Source organism: Aotus nancymaae, unplaced genomic scaffold (assembly GCF_030222135.1).
Source record: "Aotus nancymaae isolate 86718 unplaced genomic scaffold, 86718_ANA_hifiasm-v0.15.2.pri h1tg000067l, whole genome shotgun sequence".
Classification (NCBI taxonomy): domain Eukaryota; kingdom Metazoa; phylum Chordata; class Mammalia; order Primates; family Aotidae; genus Aotus; species Aotus nancymaae.
Genome location: NW_026988482.1, coordinates 35,059,855 through 35,081,694, shown reverse-complemented (window position 1 = coordinate 35,081,694; position 21,840 = coordinate 35,059,855). Strand labels below are relative to the sequence as shown.

The 21,840-nt window shown below is 37.1% G+C and overlaps 1 protein-coding gene across 8 annotated transcripts in view; it reads left to right on the top strand.

Moving 5' to 3' along the window:
• Positions 1-21,840, top strand: part of FHIT (fragile histidine triad diadenosine triphosphatase) — a 1,493,687-nt gene that overhangs the window by 662,125 nt on the left and 809,722 nt on the right. For 3 of the 8 annotated variants that reach the window (XM_064367283.1, XM_012462837.2, XM_012462836.2), the window contains exons 1-2: positions 15,061-15,074; positions 15,227-15,337. In XM_064367283.1, the coding sequence (XP_064223353.1) occupies positions 15,065-15,074; positions 15,227-15,337 (121 nt within the window). In that variant the 5' untranslated portion in view covers positions 15,061-15,064. Of the gene's footprint in view, positions 1-14,643; positions 14,716-14,965; positions 15,026-15,060; positions 15,075-15,226; positions 15,338-21,840 lie in introns of those variants that run through there. The other 5 variants (XM_012462838.2, XM_064367281.1, XM_064367282.1 and 2 more) reach the window with 3 other exon arrangements.

Below are 21,840 nucleotides of genomic sequence, written 5' to 3'. Positions count from 1 at the left end.
CTTTGTTCACCTTGTTATCTTCCTGTAGGATCCTCTTCTACTGTCTCCTGTGGAATTTTGACAGATGCCTGTAGGTTAGAATGTTTTATAAATGAAATAAACTTCACTGTATGTCTTCAACCATTCATTTATGTGCCTTATTTTCCAAGTCATCAATAAAATATGTTTGAGAGCGTGGCCAGCTCAGATTGTGTTGTTTCTCAGTTAGATGACAGGTCATCCTTCCTCTTAAGGTTAGCCTTGGGATCCATTAGCCACCAGCTTTTAATAAGCTCATTAACATTCTTGGTTAACAATTGAGCCCCTAGTGTTTAAGTGAATTGAAAGAGAAACCTACTCTCCAGTTGGTAGAACTGTCTGGAGTTAAGGCTTTTTCTGATGTCCCCCCAAAGACATTTGTGCCTTCTAGGGTTGGTCTAGATTCCTGCCATTCACTGAGTAATGCCAGGGTATAAAAATAGCAGATTACTTTTTACAGTGAACCTTAATGTTCCCAGCCATATTGGAATAGCAACTTTATTTTTCTATTTAAAAGGAAACACACTTTTATTCTTTTACCAAGAGAACAGTATTTCTTTTTCATTGTGTCTGATTTCCTTGTTGCCTAGGAGACATTAATTTTCATGGTAGATTATTTTATCTAGGACGTTTAGAAGAAGTCATTTCCCTTTATATTGTTTTCCTAAGTAATGACAAATTTTTATTAGCGATTTGGAGAATTAGAGAATGCCTTGTATTAACAAAGTTTTGGGCAAATGGGACTTCTTACTATACTACTGTTGGATGTAAACTATTCGCTACATTTCCTGAGAGGTATTTAGTAGTTCATGCGAGCAGCCTTGATGGTTCAATATGTTTTGAACACAGTGATTCCCAAATCTAGTAATGAATGCATGAGTGATAATCAAAGAGATGCATAAATGTTGATGTATAAAGGACCTTCCTCATAGGGTTGTCAGGATTAAATAAAGTATCATATAAATTGCTTAGAAAGATGAAAGTATTGAGTATGTACTTAGGTGTTATTTCAGTTATTTAATCAGATGCTGGCTTTTGACACTGCTCTACCTCTAATAAGGAGAGATAGTAGCCACCTAACAGCAGTAAGTGCCAAATACATGATTTTATTTGTATTTATGTAACTATTGCATACCATTTTTGTGATAAGCATTATACCAAGCAACTTAACAATATTAGCTTATGTATTAGTTGACAATTAACAATTGTTTATTGAATAGAAGTAGGCCTTACTTTTTGCCAAGGCAAAATACTAACACCAATATTGTGACTAGCAGCTATCAAATATTTAAGTGCTTTATGTGTGTCCTTGAGAAGAAAGTACTGTTGTCATCCTCATTTCACAAATTTAAAGAAGCTACGGAACTTGTTGAAGTTCATATAATGAATTTGAAAAGAAGATCCAATCTGAAGCCATGTTTGTGGAATCTCAGTGCCGTTAGTCACGCTGCTGCAGAGATTCGGTTGGAGTCAGAGTATGGTGAAGTGTAAGAATTTGCTTTTTTGAGAAAGTTCTCAAGATGATTTAATGGACCCAGTTTTTAAAATAGTGCTCTGAGATGTGCTTCTCAAACCTTAGTGTGCAAACAGCCTAGCTGAGGATCTTGTTAAAATACAGGTTGATGCATTATGTCTAGGCTGGGGCCTGGGAAGCTACCTGTCTTACAAATCTCAAGTGATGCTGCTGTTCTTAGTTAGAGGACCACATTTTGAGTAGCCAGGGAACAGAAACGTGCACTCTTTTTCTTTCAAAAAAAAAAAAAAAAAAATCATTTGCTATAGAAAAGGAAGAGAAATCATGAAATGGGATGGAAAGGTTTTCACGTAATCTGTTGATTAGAATTTCATATCCTCATGAGCTTGGCTTCTTAGGTGCATTTTGCTAAAGTCCTGTGTTTCTTAAACTTGGGCCCTTATATTCTTAAACATATATTTAAATATTTAATTTAAATATTTAATTTAAATATATGTTTAAGAATATAAGGGCCCTTATATTCTTAAAATGTTGATATTTATTCTCTGTTTGATGAAATAATATGAAAATAGCAGACATAGGCCTATATTCTAAATCATCTGTTTGCTATCTTATAACAGAGTACTGCTATGTGCAAAGGGATCGCCTGAAGTGACAGAGTTATTATTCAGTATTTGCCAAATAAGGATCCTGAAGTCTTATATTCCCAAGTTTAAAAAATCCTCAAATAATGTCCTCTATAAAGAGCCAAGATACCCACTGTATTAGTTAGGGTTCTCTTAGAGGGACAGAACTAATAGGATATATATGTATATCTATATAAAGGAGAGTTTATTAAGGATTAACTTACACGATCACAAAGTTCCATAATAGGCTGTCTGCAAGCTGAGGAGCAAGGAGACCCAGTCCAATTCCCAGAACTTGAAGAACTTGGAGTGCGATGTTCAATGGGAGGAAGCATCCAGCGTGGGAGAAAGATGTAGGCTGGGAGGCTAGGCCTATCTCTCTCAAGTTTTTTCTGCCTACTTTATATTCACTGGCAGCTGATTAGATTGTACCCATCAGATTAAGGGTGGATCTGCCTTCCCCAGCCTACTGACTCAAATGTTAATCTCTTTTGGCAACATCCATACAGATACACCCAGGATAAAATTTTGTATCCTTCAATCCAGTCAAGTTGACAGTATTAACCATCATTCCCCCTAAATTTCAGAATAAATTTGAATAAGCCACTTAACTTGCTGGACTGACTTGATATCTCTAAAATGAGAGGGCTTGACATACATGATCTTTTCAGTTCTCTTCTACTACAAGCTTCTAGAATTTTTTTTGCAGCAAGGTTCTAAGTATTTGGCAGTTACTTGAGTTGGATGTTAACATAACATTTGAAAGCAAATCAGGAAAAAGAATCTGCCCTACCCTGAAGTGAGCTATTGTCAGCTCCTGTTCACAGCTTGGAGATTTCACATTTTGGGGCCTGCATTTGCTTTTGTGGCACTAAACTGTATTCTGTTACAAGTGAGTTTGCCTATCTAGCCCTGTCAAAAAAAATGACAGATCAAATCCACTGAGTCACACACAAAAGAATAGTAGAGATCTTTTCATTGCTTTTTTTCTGTTTATTAAATTTTAAAGACAAAGCTCTAAAAGTGTTATGTTACTAGCTTGTGAGAATTATTGGAGATAGAGGTGGAAAGGTGGTTTATAGCAGGTCGAGGGAGAGGGTACAAATATGTCATAAGAGAGAAGTAGCAAGAGGTAGCTTTTATGGCTAAAAAGTGGGAAATGGAGACTCATTTAAAAATGTTTAAATCATACATTTTTAGTCCAAAATAAAACAAGTTATTACCAAAACATATAAAGAAAAAAGTAATTGACTAGAAATGTGAGACCTTGGTTTTCATTAATGTATCTACTTCTGTTTTTTCAGAAGGAGAGAGTAGGGTTCAATTGCTGTTTCTAGAGTTTCCTTGTATTTCTCTCTTGGTCAATGCTCACTAACAAGTCTAAGGGTCTAAACCTTGACTGAGGTTCCTAACCCAGTACTTGCTTCTCTGGATTACAGAAGCCACCGTCTCCATATTTGTTAAGAGACAGTTCTCTGAAGATGATTTTCCCCTGAAAATTCTACAGAATATTGGTACCTCTAGTCTTTATGTTTGGTAGAAAAGATTCAGCAATTTTACTTTAGCTTAAAATAAAATTGCTTTCTGCCATTTTCATGTGAGAGGAAAGTGTTTAATATTTATCTCAGTCTTGCAGACAATTTCAGATCCTGGAGATGCACAAATTTTCCCATCAAACTATATTGACTTTTAAACTTTTTCATGCTTTTGTCCCATTTATAATTCCTAGAATATATTTCTTCATTGAAATTAAAACTTGAAGAAATACATCTACTAGCAGCATAAATGGGGAGAATTTTCCCACAACTGAAAAAGAGGTAGACTTAGATTTGGGTAGGGAAAGAGAGAAAAATATTAGTATTTAAGGGCACCTACATCATGTGGCAGACAAGGAGACATGCTTTTCATCCTTCATTATCTACTATTTTCAGATGACATACCTGAGGGTTAGAAGGTTCAGTGAATCCTGGGAGATCAGGAAGGGAGTGGCAGAGCTGAGACTCTTCATTCACTTGAACATGTAGCTGAACTTTGAGGAAAATAGAGAACTAAAGATGCCAAAGGGAGAGTATGATTCAAAAGAGGCAGTGGTGCTGGAGCCCACAGCTGCTGGGTGAGAAGGGAATGCCTTTATATCTTTGTAAACAAGATGAATGAAAACATAATCACTACAGTAAGTGGGGGGAGAGGGATGATGGGTAAAAAAGTCTATAAATCATTATCTGAAATTATAACAGTTTCAATAAGGAAATTAGGACATGAGGAAGACATGGTATAATATCTGAAAATGATTAAAGGAGGTAAGAATATACTAAGGACAAAGATATTGATCTGTTTTCAGATGCTGAGCATTAGTATGGAGAAGATAAAAATAAGAATAACCACTATTGAAATAAAAATAGAATGTATAAATTTTGTACTCATTGGGAAAGAAAAACCAGACCTAACATGTGGAAGGTAGATGGGAGAAAAAGTGAAGTGAAACAAACAAAAAGATGAAATAAAATGTGTGAAATAAGATCAAAGAATAATTAGTGTAAATGTTTAGGGGGTTAAACTTATCAAGCAGATTCGTTAATGGATAGAAAACAAGATGCTATAGTATTTTATTTATAAAAACAAATTAAGAGAACACAGGCTAATGTAAGGTGATAGAAAATTTTATACTTGTCAAATACAAACAAAGAAGAAAAAGGAACAGTAAGACCAAGGGAGTGAATGAACCGGAACATATCTACATGTAATAATTTAGCTTTGACATATAGAAAACTATAATTTATGGGATTAGACATTGATTTAGCAAATATAGTTAAAATTTAACACAGTCCTCTCAGAAACCATGAGGCAATGAGACAAAAAGAGAAATTTGAATAACAATTTAATCTCTCACATATATGGAACTTATTCAACAAAAGCAGAAATTACCTTATTTTAGAAAGCATGTGATTAGACACAAGCTTCAACTTTCAATGAATCAGGAAGCCTCATTCTAAAAAACCAACAGCATAGAGGTTATCTAACAACAGTGCTATAAATCAGACACTATTAACAAAAAGATACAAAACCATCCCATATGTCCGGAAATGAAAGGACATACTATCAAATAACCCTCAGGTTAAATAGGAAATAATAACAAGAATAGCAAAGTTATAGAGCTGAGTGATAATAAAAGCACAGTAGGTCAGAGATACAGCTAATGGAATACTTTCAAGGCAATATATAGCTTTTGTTACCCAAGAGAAAAACACAAAGTCTGGAATCCTATAAGCCCAAGGTTTGACTCAAGTAACTAGAAAGACTGCAACATAGTAAATCTGAAGGAACAAAAAAGGAAAACAAATCAGGAAAGAAATAGAAATGCAGTAATAAAGTGAAAACAGTTAATAAAAGCCAAAGAACCAGAAGTTTATTATTTGAAAAAACGTAATAGGATAGATCTTACTTTTGAATAACAGATGAAGACAAAACATCTACATGTACCATGATAAACACAATACGAAATAGGTAAATGAAATCATTATAGACTATGTTTTTAAATCCAGTGAAGATTTTTATCAGTTTTTATCAGTATTATGTGAAAAGGATATATGGCTAAGAAATTGATACAATAAAAAAATCTTAAGTAAATCAGAAAACAATACATTGTAATGATTATCAAAACTTAGTCCTTCTTGGCACAGGAAAAAAGACAGTTTGACAAAAGAGTTTTGTTTAACTCTGATGAAACAGAAAATGCTTGTTTAAAAATCTTCCTTTGGAACAAAAAAGAAAAAACAAGCTATTCTGTTTGATCTTGATAACAAAAATTAGATAAGTTGGCCAGGCACAATGACTCATGCCTCTAATCCCAGCGCGTTGAGAGGCTGACGTGGGTGAATTACTTGAGGTTAGGAGTTGAGACCAGCCTGGCCAATGTGGTGAATCGCTGTCTCTACTAAAATTACAAAAATTAGCCGAGTGTAGTGGTGGGCACTTGTAATCCGAGCTACTTGGGAGGATGAGGCAGAATCTCTTGAACCCAGGAGGCAGAAGTTGCAGTGAGCCGAGATCGCGCCACTGTACTTCAGCCTGGGCAACAAGAACGAGACTCAATCTCAAATATAATTAAATAAATAAGTTTAGGTTGAGAAATCATTGGCCAGCTTCACTTATAACATTCAAAAGGCTAAGAATTCAAATCTAGCAGTATATTAGAAAATAATACCTTGTAACTGAGTTGAATTAATCATAATAGGGAAAGAATAGTAAAGTATTTTTAATTTGCTAATGTTTTACCACATCAATGGCACGGAACAAGCAATTGTGTAATCAGTGAAATAGGAAGAGCATTTCATAAAACTAATTTTTTACAAAGTGGTATCAACACTTAGCAAACTTGAAATAGAAGGGATATTTTTAGCTTAATAAAGTCTTCCTATTAAAAATCTAGAGCAGAAAAATCAACAAGGAAATCCAGGACTTGAACGCAGATCTAGACCAAGCGGACTTAATAGACATTTACAGAACTCTCAACCCCAAATCCACAGAATATACATTCTTCTCAGTGCCACATCACACTTACTCTAAAATCGACCACATAATTGGAAGTAAATCACTCCTCAGCAAATGGAAAAGAACGGATATCATAACAAACAGTCTCTCGGACCAGTGCAATCAAATTAGAACTCAGGATTAAGAAACAACTAAAAATGACACAACTGCATGGAAAATGAACAACTGGCTCCTGAATGTCGACTGGATAAACAATGAAATGAAGGCAGAAATAAAGATGTTCTTCGAAACCAACAGGAATGAAGACACAACATACCAGAATCTCTGGGACACATTTAAAGCAATAAATGCCCACATGAGGAGCAAGGAAAGGTCTAAAATCAACACCCTATCATGAAAATTGAGAGTTTGAAGAGCAAGATCAAAAAAACTCAAAAGCTAGCAGAAGACAAAAAATAAGATCAGAGCAGAACTGAAGGAGATAGAGACACCCACAAAAAAACACCCTTCAAAAAATGAACAAATCCAGGAGCTGGTTTTTTGAAGAGATGAACAAAATAGATAGACCACTAGCCAGATGGACAAAATAGATAAACCACTCTTTTCTAAAAAAGAAAAGAGAGAAGAATCAAAGAGATGCAATAAAAAATGATAAAGGGGACATCACCACTGGTTCCACAGAAATACAGACTACCATCAGAGATTATTACAAACAACTCTATGCACATAAACCAGTAAATCTGGAAGAAATGGATAAATTCCTGGACACTTGTACTCTCCCAAGACTAAACCAGGAAGAAGTTGAAACCCTGAATAGACCAATAACAAGGGCTGAAGTTGAGGCAGCAATTAATAGCCCACCAACTTAAAAAAGCCCAGGTCCAGACAGGTTTCCAGTCGAATTCTACTAGACATATGAAGAGGAGCTGGTACCATTCCTTCTGAAACTATTCCAAACAATATAAAAAGAGAGGATCTTCTCCAACTCATTTTAAGAGACCAACATCATCCTAATACCAAAACCGGGCACAGACGCAACAAAAAAAGAAAACTTCAGGCCAATATCCATGATGAACATCAACACAAAAATCTTCAATAAAATACTGGCAAACAGAATGCAACAGCAAATCAAAAAGCTTATTCATCACAATCAAGTAGGCTTCATCCCAGGGATGCAAGGCTGGGTCAACATACACAAGTCTATAGAGGTAATCCATCACATTACAGAACCAAAGACAAAAACCACATGATTATCTCAATAGATGCAGAGAAGGCCTTTGACAAAATTCAACAGGCTTTTATGCCAAAAACCCTCAAACTAGGTATCAGTGGAACATATCACAAAATAACAAAAGTTATTTACAACAAACCCACAACCAATGTCATCCTGAACAGGCAGAAACTGGAAGCATTCCCTTTGAAATCCAGCACAAGACAATGATGCCCTGTGTTGGAAGTTCTAGCCAGAGCAATCAAGCAAGAAAAAGAAATAAAGGATATTCAGTTAGGAAAAGAGGAAGCCAAATTGTCTCTGTTTGCAGACAACATGATTGTATATTTAGAAGACCCCATCTCCTCAGCCCAAAATTTCCTAAAACTGATAAGCAACTTCAGCAAAGTCTCAGGATACAAAATCAATGTACAGAAATCACAAGCATTTCTATACACCAATAACAGACAGTCAAATCAAAAGTGAATTCCCATTCACAATTGCTACAGAGAGAATAAAATACCTAGGAATACAACTAACAGAGGATGTAAAGGACCTCTTCAAGGAGAACTACAAACCACTGCTCAAAGAAATAAGAGAGGACACAAACAGATGGAAATACATTCCATGCTCATGGTTGGGAAGAATCAACATCATGAAAATGGCCATACTGCCCAAAGTAATTTATAGATTCAACACTACCCCCATCAAACTACCAATGACCTTCTTCACAGAACTGGAGAAAAACCACTTCAAACTTCATATGGAACCAAAAGAGAGCCCACATAGCCAAAACAATCCTAAGCATAAATAACAAAGCTGGAGGCATCATGCTGCCTGTCTTCAAACTAGACTACAAGGCCACAGTAATCAAAACAGCATGGTACTGGTACCAAAACAGACATAGACCAGTGGAACAGAACAGAGACCTCAGAAGCAACTCCATACATCTACAATAATCTGATCTTTGACAAACCTGAGAAAAACAAGCAATGGGGAAAGGGTTCCCTGTTTAATAAATGATGTTGGGAAAACTGGCTAGCAATGTGCAGAAACCAGAGAGTGGACCCAATCCTGACACCTTATACTAAAATTAACTCCAGATGGATTAAAGGTCTAAACATAAGACCTAACACCATAAAAACCCTAGAAGAAAACCTAGGCAAAACTATTCAGGACATAGCCATAGGCAAGGACTTCATGGCTAAAACACCAAAAGCATTGGCAACAAAAGCCAAAATAGACAAATAGAATCTAATTAAACTCCAGGACTTCTGTACAGCAAAGGAAACAATCATTAGAGCAAATCTGCAACCAACAGAATGGGAAAATTTTTTTTCAATCTACTCATCTGACAAAGGGCTAATGTCCAGAATCTACAAAGAACTAAAACAGATTTACAAGAAAAAAACAAACTCATTCAAAAGTAGGCAAAGGCTATGAACACTTTACAAAAGAAGACATCTATGAGGCCAACAAACATATGAAAAAATGCTCATCATCACTGGTCATTAGAAAATACAAACCAAAACCACATTGAGATACCATCTCACACCAGTTAGAATGGCAATCGTTAAAAAAATCTGTAGACAACAGATGCTGGAGAGGATGTGAAGAAATAGGAACACTTTTACACTGTTGGTTGGAGTGCAAATTAGCATAACCATTGTGGAAGACAGTGTGGTGATTCTTCAAGGACCTAGAAATAGAAATACCATTTGACCCATTACTGGGTATATACCCAAAGATTTATAAATTGTTCTATTATAAAGACACATGCACACGTATGTTCGTTGCAGCACTGTTTACAATAGCAAAGACCTGGAACCAAACTGAATATCCATCGAAGATAGATTGGATAAAGAAAATGTGGCACATATACACCATGGAATGCTACCCAGCCTTAAAAATGATGAGTTTGTGTCTTTCATAGGGACATGGATGAATCTGGAAACTGTCATTCTCAGCAGACTGACACAAGAACAGAAAACCAAACACCGCATATTATCACTCATAGGCAGGTGTTGAACAATTAGAACACGTGGACACAGGGAGGGAAGCATGACATACAGCCGTCAGTTGGGGGAGGCTAGGGGATGGACAGCAGGGGATGGGGAGGGTGGGGAGAGTTAACGAGGGGAGAAATACCAGATATAGGTGATGGAGGGATGAAGGCAGCAAACCAGCTTGCCATGTATGTACTCATGCAACAATCCTGTATGATCTGCACATGTACCCCAGAACCTAAAGTACAGTTAAAAAAATAATAAATAAAAATCTAGAACAGACATCATTTGTAATAGAAAAAAATACAAAGTTTAACCTCAGCCTTCTTAAGGTCAAGGAATAAGACAAGGATGCCTATATTATTTCTGCTTCTCAACACATTGCCAGATACCTGCCCACAGTAAGACAAAGAAACAAAAAATAGGAAAATTGCAATGAAAGATATGATTGTCATTATTTCTAAGTGAAATCATAGATATAATAACAAAGAGAATCAGCAGAAACCATTGGAAGCAATGCAAGAGTTCAGCTAGATTGCCAGCTGTAAGAACATATAAAAATCAATAGCTTTCTGCTATATTGGGAGTTACTAATTATAAACTAGGACAATAATAAGATGCCATTTATAATAGTGACATAAACTAAAAGCTATCTAGGAATAAATCTAAGATAGAATGCATAAAATATATAGAAATTTAAAACTCTATTACAAGAGTTTTATTATGGTATTAAAGAGCATAAATGCAGCATTCATAAATGGCTTCATTGAATATTGTGAGATGTCACATTCCCTCTTAAAATTTAAATTCAGTCTGATGAACATCTAAGAAAGAATTTTTTTTTTAAAGGGGCGGAGTTGAGGCTAAAATTTATGAGATAATAAATACAGAAAGAGGATCTCTGTTTTCTTAAGACATTAACAGTATACAGCAGAAGTTGGCAAATTCGACCAATAGACAAAATCTGGGCTGCTGTCTGTTTTTTCAAATAATATTTTACTGGTACACAGCCACACCTACTCATGCTGCTTTCATGCTGCCATGACAAAGTTGAGTAATTGTAACAGACACTGTGCGGCCTGCTGTGTCTGGTCCTTTACACACACAAAAAAGTGTCACCTCTGTTCTATAGCATGTGGCTCTGAAGCAGAATAGACAGGAGTCTAGACTTATTCCTGCGTATATATGGGAACTTAGTGTAATCATTCCCAGGAATTGGTACTAGGCAAATTGGCTCATAAAAAGAGAAAAATGAATCTGTTTCTGTATTTCGTACTATAAACAAAGCTCCAAGTGGAGTAAACAGCTAAATGTTAAGAATGAAAATATAAAGTTGATAGAAGAAAATATAGAAATATATATATTTGCAACCTTATGGTAAAGAGGGATTTGTTCTGTGAGATTTGCAGAGCACAAACTATAAAAAGAAAATTGATGGATTTGGAATACATCAAAATGAATGATTTCTGTTCAATGGAGGAACAATAGAGAAATTAACAGATGGTGAAAATATAATTATAGTGTTTAATAGACCATGATCAATATTTAGAACATACAAGGGACTCTAGAAAATTAGAAAATGGAAGGGAGGAGAGCAATATAAAAGAGGACAAAGTATATGAATTGGCAGTTCATAGAAGGAGAAACATGCATATACACATATCACTATTAGGGACAAGTGAAGTAAAAGGAAGAGACAGCATTTTACCATTCAATAATTAAAAGCTCAGAAAGCAGGAAGTACCCTATCAAGTGGTGGTAAGGATGTAGGAAATTAGAAATCCTCATGTATTGCTGCTGGGCGGGCATGCAAGCCGGTGCATGTATTTTAGAAAATCTAAGTAAGTATACGACCTGAATCCTACCAATGGGATGCTAGGATAGGAATCCAGGGAAACGTGTGTGAGAATGGTAGTCACAGTGTAGCTTGTAAAAGGTTGTAATCAAGCTAGCTGTGCAGTACTAGAGGAATGGACAGGGAATGCTACAGTGAATGCAGTGAAAAGGAGTTGTTGGAACATGGATGAGTTTCTAAAACAATGTTCAGGGAATACAGAAGAATCGGATTTAAAATCTGCAATTTATATACAAATTTTAAAACCATGTATAAGGGCCCTATATATTTTTGTCAAATAAAACATATGTATACAAACATGTAAAGAGGATTCTGAATAATACATTAATTATGAAAAAGTGAATTCCTGTGGTGGGAAAGGAAGGAATGGGACTGGACATAGAGGAAAAGAAGGAAAATAAGAAGAAAAGTAAAAACAAAAAGAAGAGCCTTTCATGAGCTCATGATAATAGTAGCTCATCAACTAGAGCCTGTGCTAAGTCAACTCTGTTCCATTATCCTGAAAGGAAAACAAACTTCAGGGACACGGCTTCTTCCTGGAATGCTAGATCCAGGTGCTCAGACAGTGTCATCAGGTATGGGTCTCTATGTCTTCAGTGTCTTTGCCTCGGTGTTGGCTTTCATATCAAGCCAACTCTTTAGGAAAGCTCATAGCTGTTTCAGGTTCATAGTCTACTAGCTTGACAACTCAGCTGAAAGAAAGTGGCCTTGTTACTATCAGCAGTATTCCTCGGAAGAATGTCCTTGGCTTTGATTGGATCATTTGGGGTCCCGTGTCCACTCCCGAACCAATCATACGTCAAAGGACTACGGGTACCGGGGTTACTTTCCCATACCCCGAACCCAGTAGTAGTAAGAATAGTCCCACATATATAATATGGTGGGGTGTTATAAAAAGCAAAATCAAAGTGGTGTGGCTAAGACTACAGGAAGTAGATTCAGGGGAGGGAAATAACCACGGGTCACTTGAATCAATGCTATTTGTAGAATGGTTGATGTGGTTTGCTGTGTTTATTCTAGAAAAACAAGGAAAAATGAAGAATAGCTAACCCCAAATATCTGAAGCACTGTCACTTGCATGATACTTGTTTTATATGATCCCAAGTAATAAGGCCATGAAAAACAGATAGACTTGGTGTGAAGAGCACCTATGTTATTTGTAGAGTTGACTTTCTTGGGAGGAATGGGTAGTGAACTTCCCATTGCTGGACGTATTCAAGCATATGCTAGCTAGCCATTTGGAAGGAATTCTGTAGGAAAGGGCCCAAGGATTGGGAGGATAGTTGGATTTGATCAGTGGTTCTGAATCACTTGGACAGCTGTGGAAGTCCTGATTGCTGGGCCCAAAGTTTCTGGTTCAGTTGGTCTGGGGTGGGGCCTCAAAATTTGCATTTCTAATAAGTTCCCAACTGATGCTGATGCTATTATCAAGGGACCTCACCTTGAGAACTGTTGGGCTAGATGATTTTCAACATCTTGACTGACCCTTCAGTTTTAATGAGCACTCATTGTAAATGTTCTAAGAACCAGTATCTGTATCACTGGGGCAAACCTTCTCATCTTATTTCTTTAGTACCTGAACTGTGTAAAGTTCTGGCTATGGGGTGCTTCCATAGTAAATGTCATTTGCACAGCTCTATGTTTTGTGTGTCATTGAGAATATTAGAATCATTAAACAATCATGCATTATTCATGTGCTTTATAAAATAGTCTAAGGAAAAAAATACACTCAACAGGTTTTTCTTCTGCTTTCACACAACAACAACAATCAACAGTGAATACTACTGTGACCAAATATGTGGGTTTTTTTCGGCCAACACACCAAGCGTTGGACTCCAGCTGGATGTCCTTTGATTCAATTCAGTAGAATTTGGATGTTATTTACCTAGAGGTAGCCTCAGATGCCACAGGTTGAGGGCTCAGTGCCACGAGACTGGCCCCTGATTTTCAGACACCAGTTGCAAGTCTGGGTCTCTGGAACTTACAACTGACTATAAATCAGGGACTCCATGGTCCTTTCTTTGAGTTCAATCAATGTGCTTGAGCAGCTCAAAGAATTCAGGGAAATACTTAAGCTTACCAGTTTGTTATAGGAAACATTACAAAGGATACTGATGAAAAGATGCAGAAGGTGGGGTATGGGGAAAGGAGCATGGAGCTTCCATGCTCTCCTAGGGTGAGTCATCTTCCAGGAACCTTCGTGCGTTCGGCTATCCAGAAGCTCCCTAAACTTGTTCTTTTGGGTTTTTACAGAAGCTTCATTATGTAAGCATGACTGATTAAACCATTGACCATTGGTGATCAATTTGACTTTCAGCCCCTCTGTCCTCCTGGGAGATTGAGGAGTGGGGCTGAAAGTCCCAGCCATGTTATCCTGCTTTGGTCCTCCTTATGACCAGCCCCATTTTGAAGCAACCTAGACTCTTAGAGGCTGCCAGCCACCAGTCCATCATTAGCATACAAAAAGTCATCACTTTGGAGTTTCTACAGATTTTAGGAGTGGCATGCCAGGAAATGGGGTTAAAAAACAAATATATATTTTATAGTATCACAAATAGCCCACTATTTTCTAATTTCATCCTTTTTAGAATCCTTTCTCTGTTTTTCCATAGATTGATCATGTTCATCAGTTTAGTACTAGGCTGTTGCCAAATTAGAAAAATGAAGTAGTTTTCTAGGACTGGTGCTTCCTAGTCATTCACAAAGTAACTTTGTCATATGTTGGCATTTATCTGATTGAAAAGTCATTCCTTGGTGCTAGATGGATTTGGCTTTCTTAGCTGTGTCATATGCCAAATTCCTTTCAGCCTCCATCCCCTGCCCCCGCACCCCATGGCTTTCCCTCAAAAGGAGGACGCAGAACATTTTAGGTACCTTGCTGCTTTGTGGCTCTATCACAGCCAGGAATTGTTCTAGTTTTGAACTCCAGTTTGGTTCTTCCTTCTTTTTTAAGAATTTTTTTTTTCTCCTTAACTTCGGAGTTGTTAGCAGAATAGTTCTCTGGGAGTGCTCATGTTTTTGTAATTGTAGGCGAGGTCAGACAGTGTTTGTACTTGTTCTAAATTGCTACTATGTGAATAAAAATAAAACCATTTGAGAGAAGCATTTAAGAATTATAAGATTTATAGTTAATACTTAATGAAAATTTTTAGCTTAGCAGAGATGACAAAATAGATGGGTAAAAATAAGTATCTGACAAATAGGACCTTGTGGATTTGAGTTAAGGTGGCACTGTGAAGTGCCGAGGGAGTAAAGGGGAAAGGCTGTTTTGTTGTCCACGTGCAAACTTCTGCTTGAAAATTACTAACTCTAATCAAGGATTAGATTAGAGAGAATACTCTACTGGTAGGTAGAGTAGGAGTATTCTAGGAAGACTTGCCCAGAATGCATCTTGGTGAGCATTCAATGAGGAACAATTTCAGTGGCATCCTCTCTGCAACTATGAATTTGTAGTAATGAAATTTGCTTCTCTGAGGTGATATATGAACTGAGTTTCTCATTTAAATTTTATAACTGTCTGTTGTTTTTTCTTTTGGACTTCAACAGTTGACGAAATGTCGTTCAGATTCGGCCAACATCTCATCAAGCCTTCTGTGGTGTTTCTCAAAACGGAACTGTCCTTCGCTCTTGTGAATAGGAAACCCGTGGTACCAGGACGTATCCTTTTTTGTTTTTTGGAGAGAAAAAATAAAAATCCTCTGAGCCTAACCAGCCAAATGAATAGAAATACAAGATTGGCCTCCAGTCTGTCCAAAAAGGTAAGTAAAGAATCCATCTCCCTCCCACTTTGGAGACACCAGGTAAGATGTTACTCGCGTTTATTCTGAATCCAGTTGGTGGCACCAGTAATATGCTTGATCAATGTTGCAGAACTTCTGAAGAGAGTTGCTTAGCAACCGTGGCTTTGGAGGTGAATTTTTGCTTGACCTTTTCACTACCGTAGCTGAGTAAATAGGTACTTCTAAAATGGGCCCAATGAATATCACGGGCCCTTGGTTTTCAGCTTGTCTGTTGTGAATTTTAATAGATTGGGTGGTGCATTTGTGATGTGGAAGTAAGATATGTGAGGATTTGAGACCGACTTCGTTGCTTTACCTCTTGGAGATCATTCAAGTTGTGCATTTTAATTAAATGTATACATATAAATATACTTACTTTTTAAACAAAATATTTGGACCTGAAATAGCATTTTCTCTTGGGAAAAATACCAGCTTGTAGATCATTGACCGGTGTTACTGCTGGTAGAGTCGTTTTATTTCCCTGTAACTATTGAGTTGTAGCCTTTCCTCCTATAGACTTCAGTAGGAGCTTTATTCTTTTGCAGTGGGAATAACAAGTATTGGTGAAATGCTTGGGGAGTTATTTTTATGTTGTTGAAAGTATCACCCCGATTGTGTGCATATGAATTTTGTACTGATTCTTCAGGATGTTTTTTTTTTTTCTTTCACCCTTAAGTTAGTTTACTATGCAGAAGGCAATGGAATAAAATTTGATATTTTCAGATAAAAAGTATTTTCCACACTGAGACATGATTTTGCTTTAAAATGAATTTCTTAGTAGTTCTGAATGTACAAATATGCCAAGAGGTTTTTCAGAGTAAGTTACATTTTTTTTTTTGCAGTGAAAATGTTGAGAGTGCTTGAGAACGTTATAAATAATCTTTCTTCCTAGCCATATAACTATTGTATGCTGAAAAAAAAATACGAATAAGAAAAACATACACCAAAAGATAATTGTGATTGTGCTAGAGACTCCCAAATTTCTGCAATGAAAATTCTAGCCAAATAAATTGTAAGTTTTTCTTAATATTTAAAAATCTTCTTTTAAATGTATGAAATGAGTCTAAAAGGAAACTATTTTCTTCTGTTTATTGAAAAAAGTACTAGAATGATTTAGAAAGTCCCTAGAAGACAGAACAATTTAAGTTTAATGCTAATTTTGTATTGAATTCTTTTAAAAGACTGGAATTTCTTGGAATAACAGAAACATTTCATTTTGCTGTAAGTTTGTGGTGGACTTTTTCCTTTGGGATTTTTTTTAAAGCAAAATGTCTGTAAATTCAGTTGTCAAAAGAATATGGTTTAAATGCCATCTGTTTCTAGGTGCCAGCCTTAATAGACTTTGAGAAAATAAATAAAGGGACCTGGGATGAAAATGTGATTTTAGACAAACAGATCTTAATTCCTTGGGCTATGAAAATGAGAGGTCATAGAGATGCACCACTTTTTTTTCTTTTTCTTTTGAGGCAGAGCCTCGCTCTGTAGCCCAGGCTAGATTGCAGTGGCACGATCTTGGCTCAGTAAAACCTCTGCCTCCCAAGTTCAAGTGATTCTCATGCCACAGCCATCCAAGTAGCTGGGACTACAGGAGGGCACTACCACACTGGGCTAACTTTCATATATTTAGTAGAGACAGGGTTTCGCCACATTGGCCCCTTTTGAAGGTGGTTAATAATGGAATGAACTTTGCTTTGTAGTTTTTTAACTCATATCTTGAGAGTAACTTGATATTTCAGACTTTTAACAAACTCGGAAAATGTGATGTATAAAACTGGGGCATATATAAGTTTGGACTCAATAATTACGCGGAAATATCTGTGTCCAGGAAAATATCCGTAGTGAATAGTGAGCAAGTAGTGAATGACAGCTAGTTTCTTTATGTATGGCACTGGTGTTGCCATTTGGGAAATGAACCCTGATCAGTTACTATATATCTGAGTAAAGACCAAGGGCTTGGAGAATATTTTATTAAGATTAACAAACTTCAGTTTGTTTGGAAGGCAGTAAGAGGGATCCAACCGTTTCTGATTACGAGAACAGTGAGAACCAGAGCATTTTAAAAACGGTATATTCTGTAAGGCTAATTCACATCTGCAGTGTTTAAAACAGTCTCTGGGCCAGTAGATGATGTATTCTATGTGACGATTTTGTAACTTTTTATTTTACTTTACCTTTGTGAACTCTGCCATGTTACAACTGGGAGATGCATCTTAACGAGGTACTCATTTGCTTGCAGAAACTATAGTCTTTTGTCCTGAGATTTGAGGATGGAAGATATGGTTAGCTCTGCCCACTGACATTTCCTAAACGGTGAGATGTCTGGGGTGGGCTTTTGTCTTCCTCCAGTGTTCTATCCTGCCTGCCCTAGAGTAGCCCTTAGATGCAGTTTATCTTCCTGCCTCTGGACTTTTCCAACCCAGCCTGTAACTCACTCTAAACCACAGCCCTAACTATACCATTCTTCTCTTCCCTTGTTAATAAACCAATAATGAAGATCTAATTTTCGTGGATAAAATCCAAACTCCTTAGAATAGTTTTTAAGGATCTTCATTGTACTGGGTCATTCTCCCCTCTTTCCAGCTATTTCCTGAATATGCGTTGTACTATTCCTTTACCATTCTTGACATCCTGCCTCTCTCCTCAACTGGAGATGCTCCCCATCCTGTTCATTTTCAACTGAAGTGCTTTGATAACTGTCCCACCCTCTTAGGGAAAACAACAACAACAGAAAAGAAAAAATCTGTCCTCTTTGTTGGTGACACTCACTTCCTTATTCACATGTTGATTCATTCAGTACTTTATTATTGAGTTCATACTCTGTTCCAGGTACCATGACCATACAGCCCAGTCTGCCTCCTATCCAAAGTATGTGCATCCCTGTTTCTCTGTGCGCTGTCTTTCCTTCCTATGGGTGGGACCTGCTCTGGCACATCTCTTTCTTCTTAGCACCCAAATGTACTATGTTGACTGAATCTAAAGTGAAACTGGAAACATCAGGAGCATATGCGTTGTTCCAGGTAACAGAATGGGGAAACAAGGGTGTGCCGAAATCCCACCTCTTCCCGATTTCTATGCACAAAGCCAAGTCTCGTCACCACTTTTTTCCAGATGTTTTAGTATCACTTCCAAGCTATATTTTCCCAGCTCTCCCTTCATCCTTTGTCCGTTACAATTCTGTTTACAAGTGTGTGAATGTAGGGAGTTAAGTCTAAAAGCAGTGAATGAATTGATGGCAGATGGGAAAAGATTCTTTGCCATTTCTTAACATGTTAATTTGCGAATGGACCAATCTGTGTTTTAAGGGCAGTGTATTGGCATTTTCATGTAAAATGGAACATTTTCTTTGTATGTTTGATGAATTCTTCTTAAAAATGGTATTCAGGTGCCCTTTGGGGAGTGTGCCATTCATGAGAGGCTTGTAAATGTCATCTTTGAACTTGTGGCTCTCCTAACATTTTGCTGCCCCCACCCCAACACTTATTTCTTATGACTCTGCTCACTGACTTTTTCATAGCTTTCAGAGGGAGAAAAAGAACTGTCAGATCAGGGGCCAAAGATACTCTTTTGAAGCAGGATGATTTGCTTCATTCTCGAAACAGCTACTTCAGTCTCTCCTTGTCCCCACCTGAAGCCAACACTTCTGGTCCTTGCCAACACTGTTTAAAGCCTATTGAATAAACTTTGGCTTCTGTGGTGCAACGCTTAGAAGAATATGTCAGAATGTCTTTAATCCATTAATTTCTTGTTACTGGAAACTGCTTTTCAGAATTTCTTGGTGATAGAATCATTTTGAAGAGTACGCATTCAGAATTCTACAGCAAACATATTATTCATGTGTCTCAGTGCAGCCCAGCTATTGTTCATGGCTTAAATAAATTTGAACCACTATGGTTAATACTTCTCCTTACCCCACTCCCTTTGCTTTGTGCTGTGTCTATCTCTCTTCTTGAATTGAGCATGAAAATGAATTTAAACATTAGTGGTATCCATTTGAGGACTGGGGCTTTTATTGTAAATAAAATTACTCATTTGTTATGTTCTGTTGTTTTCAGCAGAGTGTATTGATCTCTGCATTGCTATTCTGAATGGCATAAGGAGCTACAACATGGAGACACAGCAACATTTGTGGATGGATTGAACAGGGTGTGTAATGACAGAAACCTTGCCCACTGGTCATACTACATTCTACAAATCATTCATCAACAGTTTATTGAATCAGTTATTAAAAAGAGCAGATTTTTCCAAACAAGACCATCACACACAGAATGTTATCACGTCCAAACAACATTAGGATGATGCATGGAGGGACAGCCTTACAAGGTGTATTTGTCAGAGAATTAGACTAGGTAACTTAAAGGATGTTTTCTGCTGACACGTTAGAAATAAAAAGTTTGCTACAATGCACACTGTGCTCTAAGATCCAACTTCGAAAGGTAAAAATGAAAACTCTGACAAATGTATTTTAATACGGAATATTAACTTTCCAAAGAGCAATGTTAAGTTTCCCCAGTTTTCAGACCGTTACCATGTTGATCGCTCCTGAAATAAGTAGAAAAATAATAAAAATAGCTTCATTACTTAACAGTGATTCTTACAGAATAGATGCTATAGATAAAAGCGCCCTTTTAGTCCTTCCATGAAAATCAGAAATATTTGTCATTTCCTCAGTAGGTTGTAATCTTGTGAATTCATTTAATTGTTCAGGAAACTGCAGTTATTAGTGATCTTTCATTTCTCTAAAGAGTTTCTTTTTAAACCTTCCTGTAAGAGTAAAATGAGCACAAGCACTATTTTAATATCTTTATTGCTAAAGATAGGTTTTTGCTCTTAAAATTGCCCTAAGCACATGTCTTGTCTTTGCTCTGTGCATGCTTGTTATATATTAGCCAGCTTAGAAGCTTTTGGAGAAATGTTCAAAGATAATCTTGCTGTCGATTGTAATGGGGCAAGTTGGTTTTCTCGTGGTCACGTTTTTTTTCTTGACTTCATTTAGCAGATTATTGTGTTCAAAGACATTGTTCAGTTGGGGCATTCTTTTTCCTACTACTAAGGAAAAGGTTTCCATATGAATGTGCGCCTACCCTTGTGTTATTCAAGTACATGGCCATCAACTAGAAGCAGCTTCTGATGGCATTGGACAATGGGAACAAAGGAAATTATTGAATGCTTTCATCATTCTAAGTTGACCAACACCTTTTTTCGGTGTCTTAAATCCGCTGCACAGAATCCTGCCAACTCCCATTGTAAGGCAAACTTGGTATTATGTTACATGACCATCATCCATCTTGACTCGCCATTTAAAGAACTACAATGTAGAAACAAATATATTTTGTGTCATATTCCAGCTGATCCATTGGTAGTGAGCTGCCAAGGTTGAGAAGGACTCAGGTTGCACACGGGGTCAGCAGGCAGTAACTGTCATGGGCACCAGAGGGGAAGGGGAAGCCCTCCTTGCTAGTTACTTCCTCTCCCAAGTTTATTTTTTGTTCCTGGAGCCGAGACTGACATCTTTATTTTTTATCATAGACAGAATGATGGATTGTGAAGGAATTAAACAGGTACTTTGTATGTGTGCAAGGAAAGTTTGAAATTGGATGGAGAAATATGTGTGGACTTTGTGCACTTTGCCCTGGCCCCTTCAAAATGAAGGTGACATACTCATGAGACACTGTGCCTGAGGCATGTACGTGTTGGTCTTTAGACCTCATCTAGGCTACTTCCTGCTATCTGCCTTCTCTTCCTCTCGACTCTCCTGGCTCCTTGCTGCCTGCTCTCTGGTGAGGATATGCACATACAAAGTAGTCTTGTGGTCCACCAGGTCCCTGTTGCTTAAATACATAGTTTTAACTGTCTTTCCTTGATCTTGGCCTGTCTTCCATACTAGGGTTTACCTTTTAGCCCCAGACCCTGCTGTGAATGGAATGGGGTGGGCTGGCCTGACCTGATTATGCATTCAAGGAGAAAAATTCAACTGGCCTTTCGATCAGGACTTTTAGCAGGTACATTTCTCAGAATTGGACAAAGGCTATAGAATCACTTCTACAACCAGAAAAATATATCTTTACAATCTGCCGATCTATACAGAATATAATTCTGTTAATGTGTGTTTATGTCCGGGGAGAGGGATATTAGGGATGTACTTTCTCCAATTCTAGCAAATGGTAGAATCAAAATTATATGTATCAAGATAACACTTTGAATATTTCTCATATTAATTGCTGTCATGGGTATCCTGTAATGTGGAAAGCTGTTCACCATTTCTATTTATTTCCACTGTAACTTTTTCAGGTAGTTTTAAACTGTCATGGTTAACAATTACTGAACTCTTGTTCATTATATTCTGGGCATATTTTTGACCTGCTTTCCATGCAAGTCATCATA